Source organism: Plectropomus leopardus, chromosome 21 (assembly GCF_026936395.1).
Source record: "Plectropomus leopardus strain MGB_pleo_1.0 chromosome 21, ASM2693639v1, whole genome shotgun sequence".
Taxonomy (NCBI): Eukaryota; Metazoa; Chordata; class Actinopteri; order Perciformes; family Serranidae; genus Plectropomus; species Plectropomus leopardus.
In genome coordinates, this window is record NC_142196.1 from 1002532 (window position 1) to 1022715 (window position 20184).

Genomic DNA, 20184 nt, shown 5'->3' on the forward strand with positions numbered 1-20184 from the left:
GAGAGAGAGATGAGGTGAAAATAGTGAGGTGAAAACTGTAAAAATAGTTCTGCCTCTTTACATGCACACTGTACACACACACACACACTTCTCAGCTGTGACCACACTTGACATCTGTACCAACAGGCCTACATCATATTTGTTGCGTAGATTTATTCTACTACCTGGCAGGGCTCCAGAATTCAACAGGCACCAAGAAATTACAAGCATTTCATGCATAGGGTTATGATGGGAAAATGTTGCCATTTGGTAGTATACAGTAAAAATGACATTTTTTCTCTACTTTCATTGGAAATAAAACCCTGACATTATAAAATACATCATTATATTCTGTAATGGTTGTGAGTTTCATAAATGTGTGTGTTTTTTGTCATTTGTTTTCATTAGAAAACAGTAACCTCATGTAAACAAAGTGGCAGTTTAAGGGTTAAAATCCTGAAAGTTTTGATCAGGACTGAAGTTGATTGAAAGATTGAATCCAAAAATTAGGGAAAAATGATATTATTCTGTTAAATTTTTACAGCAGTTTTTGGAAAATTACATTTTTGTCCTTAATGGATTTAGCAGGTTTTTAATTATAAATCTGACAAAAATCTATAAATGTGTTAAAATCAATGTTGTTGCTAATCTTTGATTTATTATATTGAAAATAACTCATATTTTGTTTGTTTTTTTGTCAAAAATGGCAGTGACATCCCGTACTCAAACTGGCATTTAAAGGATTAAAATCCCAACAATGTTTAATCATGTTCAATCAACTGTACATTATTTATCAGAGGAGGGGGGTGGCTGGGTTGTGATTGGTTTATCCAAAATCTTCCTGTAGTTACTTTGTTTACTATTTGGGTTAATTGTTTATCCTTTGTTCCGCAACATTGTTGTTATGCATTAATAATATAAAATATCAATGGGGCGCCCACTGGCTCACCTGGTACAGCAGGTGCCCCATGTAGGTGCCCCATGTACAGAGGCTGTGTCCTCACTGCAGTGACCGTGGGTTCAGTTCCACCCTCAGCCCTTTGCTGCATGTCATCTCCTCTCTCTCTCCCCCTTTCACAATATAGCTGTCCTGTCTGATAAAGCTCCAAACAATAATTTTTAAAAGAAAATGATATAAAGTATCAATAAATTATGCACCTTATTCAGGGTTTGTCAGTTTGCTCAATGATTTAAAATGGGTCTCTTAAAGAAAAAAGATGTGAGCCACTGACCTAGAGTATGTGTTTGTTGTTAATTTGCAAACATAAGAAGTGGGAATATGCAGTTCATAGAGGTTTTATAGTCCTTATCTCTCCTGACAGCGAGCATGCTTTATGAATATGAGCCCATGCTGCTGAACAACCAAACAGAAGTTGTGTTGCTGTTGGTTGCAGTATTTTGTGGCCCTCATTTTGCTGTGTCCTTTGTCCCCTGCAGAGCCTCGCAGGAGGAGCCCCAGCAGTGACGATGACCTGGCCCTGGGTGCAGAAGGTAAACAGTCCTCTTTACTGGACTTGTAAGGTGCCATTCTCAACAGAGAATCTTAACAAACTGACTCTGGCAAACTGTGTAGTTTAGGAAAGCAAGCCAGAGAGTTGTTAATTGGTGTTTATCTTCCAACAACAGCAGAAAGAGAATGAGCTGCCAGAATCTCTGTGTATGTACACTGAAGAGGTTTCACAGTGGATCAGTGCGTCCATACCACTACATGTGGTATTTAGAGTTTTCCAGTATTGGCTGGTGCAACTCTCAAGATACAATAGTGCACACTCACAAGATATGAGAAGCAGTATCTTTAATTAACCTCTAAAAATACCGCATGCCACTTAAACTTGAACATGATATCAGTACTGTTTTACTTACCAAGGAGTCCTTGGTAAGTAAAACAGTACTGACACACATTAATACAGTCCTTGGCAAGGACTGTATTAATGTGTGTTATTTTATAGAAAATATACAGATCTACCAAATGCATGGTTTCATCGCAGTAGCAGATGCAATAAATGACCCTGAGACAATAAAAGTGTTTAAATCAATCTGCAAAACAATTGTTAACACTAGCAGGTGATAAAAGTTGTCCACTGAGCAACTGAAACATCTCACTAAAGTCAGCAGACAACGCAGATAACATCCTGGACTGAACAGGCTCAGCAGAGGACAGATATGGCTACACTAAGACCAGTCACCACCCACTCTGCTTCAAACAAGCTGAAAATCAGGCCTCATGCAGCAAATTCTATTAAATTTCTCTTTTTTTTCCTCTTAATTTTATGCTAAGAGCAAATATAACAGAAGTCAACTCCAGGTTCACCAAATGCTCTGAACCACCCATATCTGCTCTGACCAGGTGTGCTCAAAGATGAATCCCATTGATCATCAGTCACCTGTCAGCATAGGTAACGACCCCTAAACACTACATAAGGGCAGGTTTTGTGCCGTGTGCAAAGACTCTGGCATAAGAACAAGACTGGAGGCATGACTCCAAAAAAGGTTGAAAGAAGAGCGAGGAGGAAGAGAGGAAGAGCGTCTGTAGTAGTGACATTGGCATTGGACGACTGCAAAACATGCAAACTAAATGGGATTTCAAGGAAATGTATTGAAGTAATAAAAGTAATAGTACACATGCAAAAAGATTTTTAAAAAATTAAGAAACCAAAATGATTAAAAACATTTTGAAAATCATACACATTTATATGAGAAGCTGGAACCATGAAATATATTTGGCATAAAAAAATAATTATAGATGAAAGAAATAGTTGCCAATTAATTTTCTAATGAATCAACTACATAGCAACTGAAATTACAGTAACTGGGATCAATGCATTAAATATACTATATATTTCTTTAGCCCTGAATTTTAATAAACCAGCCATTATAATTACTCTGAAGCATCATCTAAATTTGAGTAAATGATACGCATGTATTTTTTTAAATGTTCCTTAAATGTAAAACTTAAACTTAACCAATTTGTGGCCTGTGAAAACGAGATATTTTCTTTTATCTTGGAAAGAGTGCTCTGACCACTTGTAAGACTTCCTCTTACCTAGAAGAAGAGCAGAAACTTCAAAAACTATCCATAAAATCAGTGGGTACTTACAAAATAAAAGGGAAATCCTGGATATGAGCAAAAACAAGAGAAAATTTGTTTGCATGAGGCCCAATGTCACATACAACATACAAGGCCAACACCCTGACAAACTAGAGAAAGATTCTTAGATCACATTCTGAGATCTGAATTGATATGGGGTGCTGATTGTAAAGTTGTGCACTCTAAAAGAACATTTAGCTCTAAAACATGATTAAAAAGAGGTGTGACGGCTTCCGGTTTGCTGCCGACAAGGAAGACATGCAAACGTAAGATCCGCGGGTGCATCTCAACAGTAGCTTTTATTTTGCGATATACTTCTCATAACCACAATTTTAAAACCTCTGAAGTATTTCTTTCTTCGATGCAGTGCATGGCACAGTACAACTTTAGGGGTATTAAAGATACTCCGTCGCTGTCCAAACGAAGAACCAGACCTGCGCATACAACCAAAATGGCAACCTGCTCCCTGAAAGAAGGAAGCCCCACTCTTGACACAGTTATGTCGGCCATTAAGGAAAGTAAGGAAGAAATATCAAGACAAATAGACTCCAAAACAACTTCCATCCAATCCTCACTTTCTAAAATTGAAATGGCGCTGTCGACACTATCCGACCAAGTCGAGGAAATGGAGGGACTTATATGGGCAAATGAGGACAACATAAAAGACGCCACCATGCACATCGTGAAATTGGAGAAAGAGGTCCAATCTCTCAAAGACAAAGTGGACGATCTGGAGAACAGGAGCAGACGTAACAATATTCGCATACTCAATCTACCCGTGAAAGCTGAAGGCCGTGATGCAGCTGGATTTTTGGAGCGAATCACACCAGAAATCCTCTGCGCTGAAAATTTTCCTTACTCTCATCACCTGCAAGGGGGCACACCGGCTGGCAAAACCCCCCAGAGGCGGTTATTTTGAACAGGATCTATATATTCCCTGACTGCAGCCCTTCTCTGCAACGCCTTAAAGACACCTTCAAGGATGTCAAGAAAAACCTTCGGGAGAGATGGATCGCTTATTCCCTTCACCATTCAGCTAAACTAAATTATACACACGAGGGAACATCAGGTGGTTTGTGACACCTTCTGCAGTGGTGGAATTTTTGAAAACCATTGACAATGATAACTAACTGAGCAGCTGAGAAAACAACGTTTTACGCACAGAGTGACTCCCACCTGGCTATGCTGTTTGCACTGTTTTGACGCGGAGGGGATACAGATGCATACGGATTATGGAGAGGGTAGCCTTATATTTGAGCTAACTATTTGCCACTTACTTTGAAAAACAGCCTAACAAGGACCTCTGCTCATCCCTATACTGTCTTCTCTTTTTCTGTTTAAAAGCCGAAACAAAAGGACAGTCTTTTTTGCACTTTCGTTCCCTACACCAGTATGGACATTTACATTGCTACTTAATAATTTTGTTGAAATAGTGGTTATGTCCACCTGTTCTCCTGGAATATTTGTTTAACTTGATTAGGATGATTGTCAAATTATTAATATTATTATATGATATACTTTACGCCCAGTTCACATTGATTTACCAGGTCCTGTGTTCACACTTTAAATTCTGAATATTGTTGATTGAAGACTATAATTCCCAGAAACTTTAATGTGGTTTGATGCTTATTATACTTATTTTGTAACTGTTGAGAGGCATTATGGAGAGAGTAGAGAGTAACCTACTCACTGGGGATGTTTAGTTCAAGAGGTATTAATGGGTGGGTCTCTTATGGGGGTATGGTATGGTTTTCTTATATAGATATTGTCATTTACATAGCTCCCATGATATATGTTTGCTCTGAGGTACCCAACATTTTTCAGTTTCATCTTGCATTAACGTATGACTAGTCAACTAAAATTAATTTCTTTGAATGTCAGGGGGATCAACTCTCCAATCAAGAGGAAAAAAATTCTGACATATCTAAAGAGACAATCTACTGACATTTCATTTATTCAAGAAACTCACCTCTCTGATGCAGAACATATTAAACTAAAAAGAATGAGGAGTAATAAATGTGTCCTACCCAATCTCAACACAAAAGCAAGGGGTGTAGCTATCCTGGTTAACAAAAAACTAAATTTCAAACTAATATAATCACAAATAGACAATAATGGTAGATTTATTTTAGTTAAGGGGGAATTAAATATGAACAGGGTCACACTTGTCAATATATATGGCCCAAACCATGACAATTCTGCTTTCTTTAACGACCTGGTAATTAAACTTGCAACCGCTGAGGGCCGCTGTCTGGTTGGCATCGATTTCAATTTGGTTTCAGAACCAACCTTAGATCCATGCCAAGATCTCTTGATCGTTCAAAGGCTGCATCAGTCCAGATTCAGGGTATGAGGGATCTTGGATTGTGTGATATTTGGCATCAGCATAACCCCAAAGTAAAAGACTTTAACTTCTCAAATGTTCACAATTCCTAATCTAGAATTGACATGTTTTTAATATCCTATAGTATGATTGCCAGGGTCACTGACTGCTCCTACCTAGCAGCTATACTGTCTGACCATAACCCTTTAATGATGACATGGAATATGTATGCCACACACCCAACACCTTCTACCTGGAGATTTAAATCTCATATGCTTAAGGACCCTGAGTTCATTAGTTTTATGAGAGCTCATATCAACCTATTCATGGAAACTAATATAAATTCTTCTTCTCATGCCAATATATGGGAGGCCTTAAAAGCATATATGAGAGGTCAAATTCTTTCATATAGCTCACACAAGATAAAAAAAAACAAAAGGAAAATGCTTTCATGGCTCTGGAAAACAAGATTAGAGATCTCGAGCGTGAACACGCCCACACCAAAAGTGATGTGGCACTTAACACGTTGGCTTTAAAATGGATTCAGTATAATAACTTATGTACTAACAAGGCCGAGTCTGATTTAGCAAGGACCAAATACCACTACTATGAATTTGGAAACAAGACTAGCAAGCTACTAGCATGGCAAATTAAAAGAGAAGAGAAAGAGAGATTTATACACTCAATTATTACAGATGATGGAAGGTCCCCTTTTTGATTCACATGATATCAATCATGAATTTCAGTTATTTTATGAGACACTATAGACCATGATGTAGAAAACACTAAAGCAACAGAATTCTTAAATTCATTAACCTTGCCTAAACTAGACTTTGATGACAGTGACTGTCTAGATGCTGATATTTCTGAAAAGGAGGTCCTTGATGCCATGTAGTCTTTGCAGAATAATAAAGCCAGACACCTTTCCAACTGAATATTTTCAAACATTTTCTGATAAGCTTCTAACCCCTATAACAAACATCTTAATAAAGCACTTACTAATAAGACTCTCCCTAACTCTTTGGAATTGGCTACAATAATATTGTTGCCAAAACTGGGCAAGGATCGCCAAAAGTGTACTTCTTACCATTCCCTCAGTCTCCTTAACTCAGACTACAAAATTTTATCAAAAATAATTGCATTAGGATTGGAAGACATTATCCCCAATATTATTAATGTTGACCAAACGGGCTTTGTTAGAAATCGATATGGATCAGTCAATGTGCATAGAATTTTTCATATAATAGAAGCAGCCCCCTTACAAAAAGATCCCATGCTAATACTGCCGATGGACGCAGAAAAGGCGTTCCACAGGATCGAACCCAGCTTTCTTTTTCAAACTCTTAGGGTGATGAATTTTGGAATTAGATTTATTTATTATATCGAAACACTCTGAAGCACAAATTTGAATCAATGAAGTAATGTCGGACGTCTTTTCATTATCCCGAGGTGTCCACCAGGGTCACCCTTGTTCTCCGCTGTTGTTTTTGATAGCGATAGAATCTTTGGCTGCTACTATTCGCAATCATCAGTATTCATTTTGGTTCAAGTGAGCATAAAATAGCATTTTATGAAGATGATCTTTCAATTTTTCTAACTGACCCAGCAAACTCACTCCCTCCACTTTTTTTGTTTCCAACATTATAACGCAGCTTCTGGCTATAAGTTAAACAAAAAGTGAGGTTCTGCCCTTAAATATACAGGACAACTATATCAAGAACCTAACCAAACCTTTACAATGGCACCCAAATGGTTTTAAATATTTAGGGATAGCAATTCAGACATCCATAAATAAAACCTTTTAAGACAACTATATAAAACTACTATATCAGGTTAAAGAGATTTACAAAAATGGAGGGACCTTCTGCTGTCATTAATTGGAAGAGTAAATTAAATTAAAATGAGCATACTCCCTAAATTCTTATATTTATCCCAATGCATCCCATTTAAAATCCCCAAATCTTTCTTTGACAAACTAAACAAATCTATATGTAGCTTTCTTTGGAAAGGTAAAACCCCCAGAGTCAAACTCTCAACCCCTCAGGCTCCATATTCCAAAGGAGAGCTAAACCTTCCCAATTTCAGGTGCTATTATCTTGGAGCCCTGTTTCATTCAATATGGTGCTGGTGAAACGGGTGAGTGTAGGACCCAAATGCAGTACTCTGAGGCTCAGGGACGGTTGGTAATAAACTTTATTTAAACCAACACGATTAAAGTCAATACTGCTCAAAGTCAATGATGTGGAAAGTTCGTTCTTCAGGCTGAGAGCCCAAACACAGTCTCTGGGAATCCCACGAAGAGAGGACACGAACCTTGCAGTTGCTGCAGCTGGAGAGCAGGAAGCCCCGTAGCCCGTCGAGCCGACAACACGTGGTGAGTGATCGTCGTCGGTTGAGCACAGGGATAGTCGAGGGCAGGCAGGAGTTCCGTAACCAGGAAAGCAGTCCGCGAATGCAGCAGTACCGATGAGGAGAGAGCAGAAGGATTGTCGAAGCCAGGCAGAGGAGACGTAACCAGGAGAGCAGTCAGGATTCCAAAACGCCGAAGCAGAGCATGTGGTCAGGGACGGAAGGCAGGTAGGTACACGAGGAGTCAGGCGAGGAGGGAATGTCGGGGACAGGCAGAGTCGGCGTCGGAAGATCTGACAGAATATCGCTGGAGAGTCTCGCATAATGCTGAAGAACAATCTGGCAGAGAGTGAGTGTGCTGGAGTGGCTTATATGCAGGGTTGATTGGTGATCAGTTGCAGCTGTGAGGTGAGCAGGCTGTGGAGGTGGGCGTGGTTTGCAGGTGGAGTGAGCAGAGGGAGGATGAGTGGAAAAGTACTGGCAGCAGAGGAGGAGGAGGAGGCAGGCAGGCAGGTATACACCATGACAGCTGGACCAGCACCATGCTGGTTAAATGCTGCCAACATTGAGGCAAGATGGCTTCCTATTGAACAACAATTAAAGAATGTCCTTTTAAATTGTCTTCCTTTTCTAACCTCTGAGAAAACCTTATTAACCTTCACTAAGAACCCCATAATTTTAAACTCCTTTTCTGCATGGCATGAAGCTCATGCTGCCATTGGTGTAAACATCTCTCTATTTCGTAAAACTCCCCTTTGTGATAATCCTAATATTTCTCATAAGATCACAGATGGAATAATAAGAAATTTGATTAGTCAGGGCATAAAAATGGTTGAGGATTTATATTTTAAAGATAATTTTTCAAATTTTCCACAACTGAAAGACAATTTTAACTCCCAAACCATAACAACTGTACAGACTTTCCTCACATCCCACCAGAATCCTCATTTGAAAAACATTTAATGCGTGAAACACTGAACACTAGTAAAGGGCTGATATCTGCTATCTACATCATTTTAAATGGTAACTTGACAGTCTACAATAAGATTGACAAAAAGAATAAATGGGAAGTGGCTCTTGACTGCAGGTACAATGATTATGACTGAGGTAATATTCTTGTAATCTCTCAAACTGTACTAATCTCAACAAAACACAGACAAACAGTTGATATATATAACAGAACTTATTATACTCCACATAGACTACAAATTGTCAGAGATGTAGAACCTGTGATGGAGATTGCTCCATATGCTTTGGAAATGTCCCCTTTTGGAAGAATTTTGGAAATACATAATTAAAATAACTTCGGAGTCTATGAAAGTAAGATCCCACCTGATCCGAGAGTATGGATTTTGGGAGATATACAAGGGCTCAATATAAGTATCACTAAAAAATATTTCATATTACTCGCAGGCACAGCTGGTAAAAAGTGTATTCTACAGAATTGGAAATCAGAGCTTCCTACATCGCAGAGACAATTGCTAAATGAATTAACATCCTATAGTACACCAGAAATAATTCTACTAAATTCCACTAAACTAGTGAGTCAGTACAAAACTTGCCCCCTCTTTTTTTATTCTGTCTATCTAATGTTTGTGCTATGCGTGTTATCCACACTTGGGGCCTCATGCCTCACTTGATTAAATTGTATTTCATTTTTTGGTTGTAACCATGGGATAGTTGTAATTTATGTAAGTTGTTACGGGGGGGGTTGTTAGGGTCACTGTATTTGATTATGTGTTTTTTTTGTTTGTTTTTCTTTTGTTTGTTTGTTGTTGTTTTTGCTATTTGTCTGTCTTCTCTCTTTTGTATTTCTATATGAAAAGTGTCTTCAATAAAAACATCTTAAAAACAATAAAAAGAGGTGTGACTTTTTCAAAGTCACTTTTTAGAGCATTATTTGTGAACTTTGTCAGACTTATTCTTTCTTGAAAAAATATGTTCAAGATAATGTCATTGTAACATAAAAGTGTTTAAAATTAAATCTAAATGTTAAATCTAGCTTTAATATTTAACATTCAACTTAAGTGAAGAGTCTAGATGGCAGAGACAGGTGACAGGTGACAGTTGGAGGACAGATATAGCCCACATAAAAAATGTACATGAAAAGCAAAAGGAACACAAACATTTTGACAACACTCTCAAAAAGCTCCTAACTTAACCTAAAACATTTTAGCAAGGAGTCTGAGCTTAGCAGTGACTTAGGAAACCTGTTGCTTTTAACAGATGGGATTGGTTGTTCTTCTAGAAGCCTGCAAGGTGTGGACATCCAGTGAAAAGGAAATGAACTGTGTCTATCTCTGAGACTGCGAAAACCTGTATTTGTTTACTGATGGCAAGCTGCCACAGATCCAAATCATCTACACTGTCTGAAAATGATCAAAAAAGTAAACAATGATTTTATATATCTCTGCAGGTGAAAATAAGAGCCAGCCTTTCCTGGAAGTGTTAGTGCAAGGTCACAGTGATGCAGTCTATACAAGTGCAAGTCCATTTACTAATCCCACATGTAACCAAAAACAAACAAACAAAATCCATAAAAAAATGTTAAGGTATCATTTTAGTGAAGTAGAAATAGTAATGAAGTAGAAACGTTTGCTGAATAAATTGCCAGGCTGCTTTCAGCTGCAAAAAGAATGAGTAATCCCCAATTTCAACACAGCACTGTGTCATTGTGAACATTCACTTTGTAAATTTAACAGACCAAATTCAATCTGTCTGAGATCAGTTTACACAAACGCTCATATTTACGTCATAGTTTGACCAGAGCGTCTCCCTGTGTCCCTCAGTTCAATCCTGGCTTTGCATCTATCATTTATTTTTTTGTTTGTTTTTTTTATGCTCCTGCACCCGCAGTAGCCAAGGCCAGAGACGTTATGTCCGCAGGCTGTCCCATATGTACATCCGGCTGACTGGCCCATTCTCATGCAATATCTTAGGGACACCTTGAGGCAGTCTCTTCAAATTTAGCACAAACATCCACTTGAACTCAAAAGATGAACAGGTTAGAATTAGGTGGTCATAGGTCAAGGTCACTGTGACCTCATCATGCTCAGTCTTATGAAAGTAATATCTCAAGAACGCCTTAAGGGAATTTCTTCAAATTTGACAAAAATATTCACATGGTGTTTAGGGTCAAGGCCACTGTGACCTTGCATTCCCTTCATTTTCATGAACGCCATATTTGAACATGGCCTTGGGGAAGTTTCCTCACATTTGGCACAAATATCCATTTGGACTTAATAATGAACTGATTGGGATCTGGTGGTCAAAGGTCAAGATCATGACCTCATAAAATATGTTTTTGGCCATAACTCAAGAATTCATACGCTCATATTTCACCCAAATGTCTACCAGGAAATAATAATAAAGTTGTGACATTTTAAAGCCAAGAGGTCAAAGGTCAACTGTGACATCATAATGTTCTGCTAAAACACTGGTGATTACTCAGCATCATAACTCAGGAACAGAAGGGGAGACATTTGGTCAGATACTAAATTGTAGACCATCCACCATCTGTAAAATGTGCTGGTTGTAGAGAGCTTCTGTGTGAGAAGCATCCATGTTTTCACAGACATTGATGTACACTGTAAGTACAGTGTAACCTGTGCACGGAGGACACAGATAAGTCTCTTACAGAAATGCCTGTACGTTAACTGGTTGTCAGAGTTTTTGACAAAAATAGTGTGTGCATTTAAAAAAAACACAAAGTATGGCACCGCACAAGGAGAAAGACTACTTTGTTCTTGACACCATGCCAGCGTCAAATGGAGTCCCAGTGAGGGAGAGGGAGGCAGAGGAGACTGCCAAAACCCAAACACTCAGTGGAGGAAAAAAAGGGAGAGGGAGGAGAGACAGAGTCAGAGAGAAACACTTTCCTAATATAGCTCAAGGAGCCTTGACACCAGACCTGGACAGGATGTACTGACTTTTAACCAGGAGAAAATCCAGGAGACATCTCTCTGTGCTCTGCCTTCTTCCTCTCTGATGCTCTGCTCTCTGCTTGGGTCAAGTGTGGCCCCACATGCCATGTTTGCTTCCTTGTCCAGATAACATGACTTTTCTCTCCTGCAGCGTCTTTATATGGTAACCAGGGAGTGAGGACAGTCCAGGAGTTTCTGCGGTAAGGACGCCTCTTCTCTTGTTCTCATCTCCTCCACATGTACATACAGCAGATCTGTTACACTGCACAGTGCTAGAATTTATTTGAGCAAAGCTGTTATGTATTTATTGCAGATATTGTGATACCAGTGATTGAAAGTGATAATGATCTGACTTTTCGGGCCGTATTTACAAACATTCTAAGAACACTCTCAGAGTGCCTAACTTTTCTAAATTTCTGGTAAGGAGTCCTAGCTTAGTAGTGTTTTAGGAAAATTTCCACAGCAAGGAAGAGATAGAGACTTTTATCTTAGTGAGGAGGTGTGGTTGACACTGTTGCAAGGGATGACACATTCTTTTAAAAGATGTGATTGGTTTCCACAGACACACCTGTTTGTGAGACTGTAAGATGTGGACACCAAGTGGAAATTAAATATGAAATGAAACTGCATCACAGTATGAGACTGTGAAAGGTTTTTTTTTTGTGATCACACTGCTGCACTGTAACATTTTTCCAGTTGCCAAATATCTTAATGTTGCACTTCATTTCTATCGTTAAATTATTTTTGCATTGGGTTGGAAATGTGTGCATATTCCTATTGAGTTTGACCATAAACATTCTTCGTGCACCATTTTTTTGGTATCTTTTTATTAACTCTCTGTATATAATATCTGCAATATCTCAGTGTTGTGATCATGTTGATACTGGCGTTATATAATTATTATGTTGATGGAAGATGTGAGCTCATGTCTTATGACATGGACCACAAACATTCTACCTGCTCCATCTAATCTGTAGCATTTCATTAGTTCACTGTCATCCTGCATTTGGGGAATATTTACCCTTTTTCTTTGTTTTTCTACCATTTCCTCCTCTGCTTAAGAAAGTCTTAAAACTCTTCCTCTCTGCTTCTCACAGTTTTTCTCCTTAAGAGCTCTCTTAAGAGCTAATATTCTCTGTGAATTAGTTTTATCTTTACAAGGACCCAGTCTTAACTTAAAGGGTAAATTTGCAGAAAATGTTATAATTTTCTATGAATGTTGTCACTTGGAGCAACTCTTTGTACTGGGAAGCTTTGTGAATATGGCCCTAAATGTTATTTTGACTCTGTGATGGGACCTTCTCTTTGCTGCTAGTTTACTTCATATTGTGCAGACCTGAGGCAGAGGATTCTTTCAAAATACACTCAAGTTTTGAGGCTTTGACTTCCACTGCTGTGACTGCAAGAAACTTTCACAAGCTCATTGTGCTATGATGGTTTCTGAATATTACTGAAAATAACCTGCAACGCTTTGTATGAAGCTCAGATATATATGATACTCAGCATACCTTTATAACACAATATAATGATTAACACATTGATTTGTAAAATAGCTTTGATAACGGTGTCATGGTCATTTCCGTGTTTTGCATGAAAGGTTTGAAGGTGTTTTGAACATGGCAGTGTCCTCTCTGGCCAATAATTGGCGCTATATCAGCTATACTTGATGTATCGCAACCTGTGCCATGTGCAATATATAAAATGACTATATCTCGTACATCAAATATATCAAGAATAAATTGCCACGTTGTTTTTATAAGCCACCGGTGTTTGGGTTATTTTCCCACTCTCTCCTCTGGCTCTCTGTCACAGAGACACACACACAAAGCAGGAATTTTGCAGAACTCCAGACCGTAACTATTTAGTCACATTTTGTGATTACTACTGCAGTTTACAATACTGTTATTATATGAACTGGAGAGCTGTTAGTTTATTTCCAGCTTACAGAGTATAAATCGTCTCATTTAACAGGGCTGTGAGAACAGTCTAGCTTAATGACTAGTAGTGTGAGTGGTAGTGTGGTATATATGGTAGAGTGAGCAGGCGAGGTGTGTGTTTGTATCTGCATAGCTCTGATTGTGAATATTTAGCCACATTTTGTGACCTCAGAGCACCAGTGTGACCTGCAAATATAAGTAATATCTGAACTGGAGAGCTGTTAGTTCATTGCCTGCTCAGAGTGAATGAATCCTCACAAGGCACCTCGGTATCTGTTTAACTCTCTGCTAACGCTAACATCCAACTGTTGACCTGAAGCTTCAAGTCCACAGCAAAAACCACAATACTTCCTGCCTTAGACTAGCCAGGTCCTTCAAAATAAAAGCACCATGGCTCCTGCTGTTTTTTAAAGTAATTAATTATATATGTATATTTATTTATTTCACAATGAAAAATATTTTATTTCATTTCCTTACTACCATTTTTTATTAAATGTTATGTAATTTAACAGAAGTGTATTCAACTTTATTATATGACAGTAGCTTCTTAATGTAACTCCATTGTAACTGCAGTTCATGCAGTAATCTAATTTAATAATATAATTTTGTACTTTAGTGCTTTAGTAGTTTTAAAGACATTTAAAATGTATCTATTTATCTCTCTCTCTCTCTTTCTCTCTCTCTATATATATATATATAGTGTTATCAGTTACATAATCTGCGTAGTGTGTGCATCAAGTTTGGTTGCAATAGTTGTCAGTGTTATTTGTTGGTTATAAAGCTTCTGTGAGTGATCCAAACAGCTCCTGTTTTCATATAATAAGAGACTTAAAGAGACAGATAAATGGAACACAACAACACAACAAGTTATTTTTCTATCCACGAATTTAAAGGATTGACAGAGGGAGTAAAATGGATATGTGTGTCACATTATAAAGACATGACATAATCACATTTATTATATAAGCTTCACTTGAAACAGATAGTAAGCTGCATAAAGCCATTAACTATAATCTAGTTACAGTAGCACCATTATGGTGAGAAGACCTGATAACTTTATGCAAAATAGGAAGAGTGATTAAAAAACATTTCAATAGTTGTTCCTGTAATGTGTTATAGACAGAAGCATCATAAGTGTTAAACAGACTTTGTTTTATTACCGTTTCTTTTTTTAAAATGTTCTTTGGTTGATTTAAACTCTTTGAAAAGGTCCTGTGGCCCCACTGTGGTGTGTCTTTGACTGACAGTTGCTGGTTCAGGCTGTGATAGACCTGATTTGGACCTGATCACATAGTTCGTCACATAACAAAGCATCATATTTACCAGGCAAATCAGCCTGCCCTGGCTTCTGCACAGCACACAGCACAGTTTGCATAGAAAGCGAAAGGATCAGAAGAAAGTTATTATAATGCTTGACTGCTGCAGAAAATATGAATCAGCAGAGAGTAGAGGGGGTGGTTATAAAAGATCTACGGCAGCACGTCACGAAGGGTTCTGATCAACACACACCTGCAGCAGAATGTGAGTACACAGCTGTTAGTCACTCTACAGCTGCATCTTTACTCTGTTATGTAATTAACATTTATCTTAATTCAGGTCTTGCAGTTTTGAAATATGACCTGTTCAGTAAGCAAATATGTGTTTATACATATGATGTCTTGGTTCATGGAGAGAAGCACACAGAGGACATGAGTGTGTCCGTCAGTCAGTTCTGAACAGTACATCACCACAGGATGTGTAAAGAGTTAATTTTGCATAAAATTGGCTAAAATAAGTGATCCATCAGGAAACAGATTATCAAACAGTAACCTAGAGCTCAGGAGGTCTTTAGGGAAAAGAAATGACTGGAGCACATGGATTAATTTGCAGCCTTTAATTATGCAAACAGTTATAGTAACACAAAGGATCTTAATCTTACTGTTACAAGAAAATTACTTGAAAATTTGCCACAAACAAAATCCAAACAAACAAAAACAAAACAAATAATACAATTTTTTAAAAAATGAGAAAGTAAAACAAATAAATATAAAGTGAGAAATGACCTGAAAAAAGATTAAAAATGATAACAATTCTGTAAAATATATTTTTTAAAAAGTCTCCTACATCTGCTTATCTCTTTTTTGTTTCTCTCTTGTTTACTACGATGGTATCACTGTCTTCATTGGTGCTCGCAGTTTCAGTAAAATGAACTGAATGAACTGAACTGTAGAGAATCTGAACAAGCTAACCATGTGTGCAGCATGTCCAAATTCACAAAAGTTTAAACATATATACCTCATGTATGTGTGATCTAAGCAGCTTACTAAGGTTATGAAGGTATCCAACAACCCGGTTTTATACATCTGAAGACCATCTATAAAAATGAACTGCATGGTAACAAGACCAAGGTTCTAATTGACAGGCCTTATTGTGTCACCACATCCGGCTAGTGAAAGGGACTGGGCATTTATTTAGGACTAGACTTATATTCGAAGTTTTACGATAATGACTCTGTTTTCTTTAGTGTATAATCAGCTGAAAATAAGAATCATTGTGTTTTTGTTACCTTAGAATGAGAAGTTTATTTCTATATAGGGAGCGGGTCCTTAGCGCCATGTTTTTACAGTAGCCAAGAGGGGACAAATCAAACATTGACAGAGGGGCATTCATGTTTTTGCGTCGTTTACCGTAGTTAGCAGCTCCTCTGTGACAAACAACATCTGAAAAACATTGATTTTTAACATGAAACTACTTTACTCAGTGTTTTCAGTGGTTTAAACAAACTAAAATATTACTGTGTGAAGTAATGGAGGTGTGAAACCTTTGTTGTGTGTTGTACGTGTTCAGGTGGAGCAGGTCCATTCCAGCTCTGAGCAGGTGGAACAGCTTCAGCTCAGCAATTTCAGGCCCCTGTGGACCACTCAGGTTAGACTGATACACAGACACACACTCTCTCTCTCTCTCACACACACACACACATACACACACACACACACACAGTAAAAAAAATAAAAATAAATAAAAATAAATCCCTCAGATAAAACACTCTGTTTTGGGACACACGAGCAAAATGGATGTCTGTATTACACTCAAGAGGGTGGAAAAGATATCAAGAGAGAATCACTCAGAGGAGATGTGAGGGAGATAAGCAGAGAGAGAAGCAAAAGCTTCAGAGTGTTAGATACAAACCCAGACAGTAAGTGTGTGGAAACTAATGTAACAGACAGTAGAAAACCTTTTGAGTTCTGAATAGTGTAACGTGAATGAAAAAGAAACAGAGATGGACTGAGAGGGAGAGAGGATGCAGATGTCACAATGACGGATGGGCTGACATTTCTACCACCCTTGCTGTCTCAGTGCCGACACTGCATCTGTACACACACACGCACACACACACACACACACACACACACACACACACACACACACACACACTAACTTCAGATGGAAACTTTTTATTAGTGCACAGTAGAGTTCTACTACTACTACTTCTAAGTTCTAAGCGTAGCTCCATTGACCCCTCCCTGTGTGCAGTGTGATGGACATACTCAACCTGTGGAGCGATGACCCAGAGGAGGTCCTCTTGGATCTGGGCTTTGGCTGTGACGAACCTGATCTCTCTGGGCGCATCCCAGCTCGGTTCATCAATCACCAGTCTCAGGCAAGAGGAATAAACCTGCAGGTGTTTCTGGAGGCCCAGAAGAATCGGCTGGACCTGGAGAATCCAGATGTCAACAGTAAGTTGAAGTCATTTTATCTATTTTTGTTCTGCATAAAGGCATTGGATGTGTCTGAGGTCAGTGCTCTGTGCAGTACAATGAAGTTCTTCTGCACCACTCTATGGAAAGCATTAGGAGCTGGCTTTGAGTACAGGGACATTGTCATGTTGGAACAGTAAAAGGCAAACTGTTAACACAAAGTTTGAAAGTAATGTTGCCTGTAATATTACTGTATATTTAGTGCTAAGATTCTCTTTTATTAGAACTAAGGAGCCAAAACCAGGAAAAAAACAGACCCAGACCAAAGTACACTAAAGTCTGTGGAGTCTATGTGGATTCAAAGATCTCAGCACACATTATGAATGGCCAGATCAGCTGAAATGATATATGTATTGACTGACCAGTAGCTCCTGTGTTTGGCAAGCAAAAATTATTGTTTCTTTTCAATGGTCTGTCTGGTGGCTTTGACCAGAGCATAGATGGGGAACCATCTCCATCGTAATGGGCTGTCTGATTGAAAGGTAAAGCAAAGCAGTGAAAATACTAGTATTATAGCATACACTTACACTGATTTTGATTTTAAAATATGTTTTGGTATTTGGACTGTCGAATAATGATTTTTTAAACATGATAATTGGCTTGGAGTTTCAATAGTTAAATGTGATTAATCACATTTTTAATCACATGTTTTCAATTCCATTATTTTGCATTACAACAGTTTTGAAGTTTGTATTGACAAGGTGAAGCCATTCTTATCAGACTGTATAGGTATCAAATGTCACCAAAGATAAAAAAAAAAGCTTCCGAAATTTTCAGTTGAGTTTATGAGAGCATTTCAGTATTGTGTGTGAATGCATTTAGTTCTTCTATGTGAAAGCATTTCCATAGTGAGTGTGAGAGCATTTCACTATGTTATGTGAGAGCATTTCAATAGTGTATGTGAATGGTTTTCAGTTGTGTATGTGAGCATAATAATTTTAGTTGTCTGTGTAAGAGCATTTTAGTTGTGTTTCTGAAAGCATTTCAGTTGTGTGTGTGTGTGTGTGTATGTGTGGTTCTTAGTTGTGTATGTAAATGAGATTAGTTTCATGTGTGAATATGAGAGGTAATTCTAAATAATATCCCACTTGGCCTGCTAGAGCTGACCTTGACTAATTGTATAATACATAGCCATGAACAAATTTGTTTGTAAATGAATGTACTAATCTGTAAATAAATAGAATACATTACAAATTACAAATGATTCATGATTTATTACTTAAATGGACAATAAAAGCAGAAAGTATACAAAGAATTTACAAATGAAATATTGGTCCATCAATAAATACTTAAATTTACAAAGGGATTTACAGTAGCAATATGTTACAATCAATAAATACATCATTTTAAAATACATTAATTAGCTTAATTCATGAATAAATGTTGATATGTTTGCATTTTCATTTCCTTGGTCCCTTATTTTCTGTTAAATATTGTATTTGCTAAGTCATTTAACTTCTTCATTTAGCCTTTCCATGACACAGCCTTTTTTTGCTAAGACAAGGCAATATTAATTGTGCAATCATGTGAGCTAGCTGAAATTAAATCACTGTCTGGCAACTTTTTTTTCCCACTGTGTGCCACGATCCATAACAGTATGGTGCACTAGTTAGCCAACAGTTATGTACTACTGAAACAGATTGGCCAGTCAGATGTAATATTATTCCAAGTGTGCAGACATACTTATGAGGCACAATTAATCATTTTGTAACTTTTCTAGCAAAGTCAGCAGTAAAAATGCAGTGTGAAGCTAACACAGCTAGCCATGCTACAACTACTGCTGACTTAGCAGCTACAGGCAAACACAAAGAAGGAAAGACCTGAAAATATTCAAAGTATTATATCAGTGCAACTCAGTAGGGGGTTCCTGCTTCATTTGCCTTTCAGTGAAGACCTCATTGGCCTTAAAAACATTGAAGGTGTCTTTTGTAGTCGCTGGTGTCAGTGAGCTACTTGTTCCATGAGCATCTCCAGCCTGGCCACTGTACAGTACACTGCTGTTTCAAATTTGTATCCAATGTTTTTCTTGTCTTCTCCCTTCTCCTGTCTCCTTCAGATCGTTTTAGACAGCTTGAGGTTCTCCAGCAGGTGACTACAGCGTTCTCCTCCTTGGTGGGGCCTTCCTCTTCCTCCTCACCTCTCAGAGCACCACTGGGGAAAGACCTGTCTCCTGAGGCCCAGGAGAGGAGGAGTCGAGTAGGCATGCTGTTCAGACGAGCATCAAAGAAGTCACTCAGCCAGATCCACAATCAGAAAGCAGAAGAACTATCCACGCCGGCTGCCACCACTACTCCCTGTGTTTCACCTGAGTCACTGCAACCTCCCCCCAGCCTGGGAGACAAGACAGTCCTCTTAAAACGAAACAAACCTGAACTCCTGGAGACTGTGTGTCTGAGTCCTCTAGTAGAGGAACAAGGAACTGGTCCAGATGCTCAGCCCCAGCTTGATGACACACCTTTGATAACCCAGGAGGGCGCACTCAGAAAATGCCCCCTGAAGGAAGGTCACCCAATGACAGCTGGCACGTTTTCCCTGAGGAAGAAAAGTCCAGGGCAGGCCAGGGAATCATTTGAAATGGAAGAGGCAAGTTAAACTGCAACGGTTCTTAAAGTTCATCAAAGATAACATGAACAATATTGCTAACACATTCTCATCCCAAGTCGTCACATGTTGCCGCTTTGCAGACTTCTGCATCCACATATTATGCTCTAGGCATCCTTCTGTGTCTGCTGTTGATGTTTTGAAATGGTGCTACCGTGATGTCAACAAATGCACATGATGGAATGACGCTTCACATGGTTATGTTTTGGCAGCAACAGCACACAGCAACCAATGCTGGGACGTCAAC

At 38.4% G+C, this 20184-nt stretch overlaps 1 protein-coding gene across 4 annotated transcripts in view; it reads left to right on the top strand.

Annotated features, from left to right (window-relative positions):
* itprid1 (ITPR interacting domain containing 1) overlaps positions 1 to 20184 on the top strand; it is a 66534-nt gene that overhangs the window by 6385 nt on the left and 39965 nt on the right. For 2 of the 4 annotated variants that reach the window (XR_015775363.1, XR_015775362.1), the window contains exons 1-4: positions 11624 to 11862; positions 16426 to 16503; positions 17113 to 17315; positions 19393 to 19919. Coding sequence is in view for 2 of the 4 variants with exons in the window: in XM_088072024.1 (XP_087928150.1) it covers positions 1417 to 1470; positions 11814 to 11862; positions 16426 to 16503; positions 17113 to 17315; positions 19393 to 19919 (911 nt within the window). In the remaining 2 variants the exon portion in view is untranslated. Of the gene's footprint in view, positions 1 to 1416; positions 1471 to 11622; positions 11863 to 16425; positions 16504 to 17112; positions 17316 to 19392; positions 19920 to 20184 lie in introns of those variants that run through there. The other 2 variants (XM_088072024.1, XM_088072023.1) reach the window with 2 other exon arrangements.